General features: G+C 30.6%; 1 protein-coding gene across 2 annotated transcripts; it reads right to left on the minus strand.

The window, feature by feature from the left end:
• Positions 1-428: 428 nt before the first annotated feature.
• LOC149560942 (uncharacterized) lies at positions 429-3,220 on the minus strand. 2 transcript variants are annotated; one of them, XM_089824900.1, is made up of 3 exons: positions 2,966-3,220; positions 2,382-2,869; positions 429-1,532 (listed from the first exon to the last, which is right to left on the minus strand). In XM_089824900.1, the coding sequence occupies exons 1-3, from the start codon at positions 3,045-3,047 to the stop codon at positions 570-572; spliced, it is 1,533 nt and encodes a 510-aa protein (XP_089681026.1). In that variant the 5' UTR covers positions 3,048-3,220; the 3' UTR covers positions 429-569. The 2 variants fall into 2 exon arrangements, with proteins under 2 accessions (XP_089681026.1, XP_089681025.1); XM_089824899.1 differs by having other exon boundaries at positions 2,361-2,869; positions 2,966-3,219.
• Between the last annotated feature and the right edge of the window lie 2,144 nt (positions 3,221-5,364).

Below are 5,364 nucleotides of genomic sequence, written 5' to 3' on the forward strand. Positions count from 1 at the left end.
AAAACTATAAATTTCTCTCATCCCCCTAAATTCATTGAAGATCACATATTTCAAAAATATGAGTAAATTACTCATATGATTAACTCTATATTGATAGCATGGTAAAATAAATCAAATCTGTAAAACATGAATACTTTTGATATTACCTAACAACACTTTCGCTTTTTATTTTGTTTGTTAAACTTAGTATCTATTGAATTAGTTTATTATATTATTCTATTATTTTTTCTCCTTTGATAAGGATCTACACCATCATAATATGCTGTATTTTCATTTCTGTTCTAAGAAAAATTTTATAAAATAAATTTTTAGTTTTTTTTTAATACATGAGTTGGAATAGTGACCATGACCGCTAATCTTTCAGAAATTTCAAAGTTTCACCTCTGAACATCGTCTGATAGGAACCATTTCACTTAAAAAACAACAACTCATAAAATATAGATCTATAACTTCATCTACAGAACTACATAATTGAATCATAGTACAAATAAAACTCATCTGATAACAATAGATGGCCTATGGTGTTAATAGATCGACCAATACATAAGCATCATCGAGATAATTAGATCTCATACTTCTGACAAGGTCTGATAGTTCTGACGAGAACTTGTTGATAAACAACTGGTACATTGAATCCCCTCTGGTACGAGCCCTGTTGACTGACTCTCCTCTACAGAAAAGGTTGTCCCATCCTTTTTGAGACTGTACCCATAAAGCCAATTAATGTATCTGGTTTTGCACCACCGCAAGTAGTCCAAAGCCCCATTACTCTCCAATCTGAGCCAAACACACTCCAATGCACGATCACGAAGAAAGGGGTGTACACCGCGTAGAAAGTTGAATCTGGCGAGCTTTACAGAAAACATTGCAGCCAAGTAGAAGGAAAAAACATTACCAATGAAGCAGAAGACGATGCATGCCAAAAACAGCACCCAAACAAGCTTTTGATGCTTATGCACAACCATGGTGTAGACAGCAGCCATGAAACCGTACGCTGTGAAGGCAAAGGATGCGCAAACCAGCAAGTTGGTGATAATTAAAAACAATACCTTATCTCCAGTGGTAAGAGGTGTGCTCATCTGCCACATCAGCACCACAAACAGCGACACAAAAAATGCCAGGCAATCGAAAATGAGAAACAGCTTGAAGGAATCGATTCCAACCAGAATTGGCATGCCCAACATTTTATTTGTCTCCCCATTCTCCACATTCGTCTTGAAACCGCCAGGAAAAGTGAAGATCGCTGTAAATGACATTGTGGCTAACAGCACTGCCACCACTAATTCTGTGTTGCGCCTGCCATCATAAGTTTTATCTACCATGTTGATGGCATTCTCATATTTTAGGGCACTCACCTTTGGAGCACTGTAGAGGAAAGGCCTCATCTTGGGAGGATTATTAACTAGCAGTGCAATTATTCTGTAGCTTTCGTAGTACTCTGTGTTTTCTCTTGCAATGTCCAGGGCTGTTAAGCCTACCGCATTCAATGTCTCTTTGTCTATACCCGTTATATTTAGCAACGAAACCACCATCTACAATATGCATAGATAAAAACTTATGGCATAAAACAAATTTTGATACAAATTTGAATAATCAATCACGTACTAAAACACTTGTTGAAGAGGTTTGAAAATGGGATTACAAGCAAAGCAGTTTCAATCATGTAGAAAACATTGTAGTTACGAAGTTTGAGTAAAAACTTATAGCATAAAAGAAAATTTGATACAAATTTGAATAATCAATCACGTACTAGAACACTTGTTGAAGAGGTTTGAAAATGGGATTACAAGTAAAGCAGGTTCAATCATGTAGAAAACACTGTAGTTACGAAGTTCAAGTAATATTGTGATGGATGACATCGTGCGAAGTTCTTGCATCATTTAGATGCAATGAGTTCTAAGTGTTCTATTCATTCTCATAAGGAATTCATGTGAACTACTACTCATCAAGCTTCAATAAGTTTGACTCAAAAAACTATATCATTCAATTTTACATAACAATATTACGACTCAAATTATTGTAGAAAACATCTAATACTTAAATAGCAGCAAATGAGGTTGCAAGCAAAGTGGATTTAGCCACAGAAGAAACTTCATAGTTAACAGCTCTCAAGTTGGAGTAGTACTGGAATGGGTGATGTCTGGGGAAGTCCGGGTGCTTCACCTATGTGAGAATCACCTGGATTCAATGAGTAGCATAAGTGTTCCATTTATTCTTATGAGAGATGGATTCATGTGTGAGATTAACTCTAAAACTACATAGTTAAATCCTGATAGCAATATCACAATCTATTACTTATCATTTGAACAATGAAGGAAACTGGAAGAAGGTTAAAAAAATAAAATAAAATAAAATCTTACATGGAAGTTTTTGGTCCTTACTGCAATATGCAAAGGTGTGTCTCCAGATTCGAAGAGCTCTATCTTTGAAGAAGGATGGTTGAGTGGGATATGAGGTTCCTCAGCTCCCTCACTTATATATGGAGGCGTCTCAAGTCCTTGATTCACCAACGCTGACAAATCTACTGTCTTAATTTTATTCAAGTAATCAACAATTCGCACTTGACTAACTTGGGCAGCTAAGTGTAATACATTCATTCCACAGCCATTTGGTTTCTTAACAGCGTCTAGACTGCTCTTTATCAACTCTTTTACTGCTTCGAGATGCCCCAGTTTCGCTGCTATACAAATTGGAGTTTCTTTGTGCTCATTAGTACAACAACAAAGTTCCGGCTGAAAGTTTATTAACTGCTGAATTATATGTACATAGTTTCTCCAAACCGCCATATGTAGCGCTGTATTGCCATGTTGGTCCTTAACATTGAGTAGCTCTTCTGGATCTGATGAATCTAAAATACGCCGAAGCTGACCTGTATGTTAGACATCCGTTAACATTAGAGGAATGTCCAATAAATTACAGTAAAATATTTTATAACAAATGAATAACCAGAGAGAAGCACAATGACCTGAATCTCCTCTATTTATTGCAACTTTTAAGCTTAATGCAGCTCCAATCCTTCCGTTAGGCTGTTCACGCTCAGTTGCCATTAGTTACTCCAACTAGAATAATATCTTGTAGGAGATAGCAGTAATTTAGACTAAACTGATGGTGAACTTTCTTTGACTAGACGAGAGATAAAAGCCCACAAGTTTCAAGAAAAGTATTTAGGTGCTATATAAATTGCCTCGGATTCTATTCTTATAGAAGCAACAAAAGACTCTTATGTAGCCATTTCAACAAAGTTTATAATAAATATATAGAAATCATAATTTGATTATTCTATTAATTGAATATGTCAGTGACTATTCTTCTGTAGAGTGGAAATGAGACGCCCATGTGATAGATATAAAAATTATCCAAATCTAATAAATCTTCAAGTTGAATATGTACTCTTCAATTGAAATGTTTTAATCGATGAAGTTAAAAAATATATAGTATTCTTTGTCCCGAGGATCGACACGCCCATTGAAAATGTTTTAAATCTAATAATGAGACGCCCATGTGATAGATATAAAAATTATTCAAATCTAATAATCTTCAAGTTGAATATGTACTCTTCAATTGAAATGTTGTAATCGATGAAGTTAAAAAATATATAGTATTCTTTGTCCCGAAGATCGACACGCCCATTGAAAATGGGCAATGGCTATCCAGGCAGTAGAATCGACGGCAATGGCTACCAAGCCAATTATTTCCACTGGCTGGGTATGACGCCGTTTCTCCTCCGTCTACTTCCTTCCGCCCCTCCCCATACACGGACCCCGTGGCAGACTGTCCTATACCATCAGTCATGCACGGGCCCTACGGCAGTACAATCTGACGAAAATGTATTGTATTTTATGATTTGATTGAATTTTTTTAATGATAAATTTAACAAGTTAGAAATATCAATTTGATATCTATTTATGTTTCAATGATGTATATAAAAAGAATTAAATTTTACAAGGAAAGTTAATATTTATAAATTACAAGTAAAACAACTCTTGTAATAAGTAAAAGAATTAAAAGACAAAAACTTTAATACATTATAGTTTACTATAAATTACTTTTCGTAAGCATTCATTAATAATATTAATAAATAATTATAATGTAGTTTTACATATTTTCTCTATAAATGCACCTAGTGGATCCTAAAATATTGCATTGTTTCAAAAAAATTTGTGTATTAAATGTATTATCCAATCAATGTCAAAATAAATCATTTAAAAAATTATCTAACTTAAAAAATTAGCATGTAGACTTTGTAAGAATATTTTTAAAAATAAGAGAATAAAAATACTAAATTGTAATTGGTGGAAATGATTTACAGTATGTAGCCTTTGGCCAAATACTAAAAATTATAATGATGCATTTCATTAAAATGATATAAATATAATAAAAAATAAATAAAATCAAATAATCAATAAAATGTCTTATCTTAAGTGGATATTATATTATGTTTAATCTTAATCTTATTTGGAGAATTTTAAATTTTAAAATTCAAAATTATAGATGAAATGTAATAATATTGTACAGTTAAAATAATATTAAAAAATATAAAATTAAATAACGAATTTAAAAAAAAAAGATTACCAACAATAAAAAATTATAAATTTATTTAAGTAATAAAAAGAACATATTAAAAGAACACAAATCAATTTGATATTTCTAATATGTTCTTTTAATGTATTGTATAGTTTTTTAAAAAAGTTTTAAATCATATTAAAAAAATACTAAATTTAAACATGACGATAAATACTAGCCACTAGGTGGTACTTTTTACAAACGTACTAATATACAACAATATACAATAAACTTTCTCATTTCATTTTACATAGTAATTATATTATTTTATGAAATTTATCATTATATTTCATTTAATGTTTTAATAACTTATAAGTTTAAATTTGATAATAGATTATAAATATGATAACTTTGCTTATATCTTTATATTAATTTCTAAATCAGATAATTTTAAAAATAAAATAAATAGATGCAAACTATTTTTTACAAAAGTATCAGCAATATATAATTATCTTTTCATTTTAAATAAAAATAATAAAAATAAATGAAATAAGGTCTTAAAATAAAAAAATTTCAACAAGTTATTAAAAATTAATATATGATGTTCATTTAACATACAATTTAATATTTTTAAAAATTTATTACTCAAAACATAGACGTACGTACATAAATATTTAAACTAAATATCTTGTTGGTTGATCATAAACAATCCTTAAATTTATTTATATCTAAGATATTATAATACAAATTTAATCACAAGTAATAAAAATAACATGTTAAAAGAGCACAAATCAATTTGATATTTTTAACTTGTTAAATTTATCATAAAAAAATTTCAGTCAGATTGTACTATCGCGGGGT

This window comes from Cupressus sempervirens, chromosome 4, assembly GCF_028749045.1.
Source record: "Cupressus sempervirens isolate cs-2001-9-10 chromosome 4, ASM2874904v1, whole genome shotgun sequence".
NCBI classification, from domain to species: Eukaryota; Viridiplantae; Streptophyta; class Pinopsida; order Cupressales; family Cupressaceae; genus Cupressus; species Cupressus sempervirens.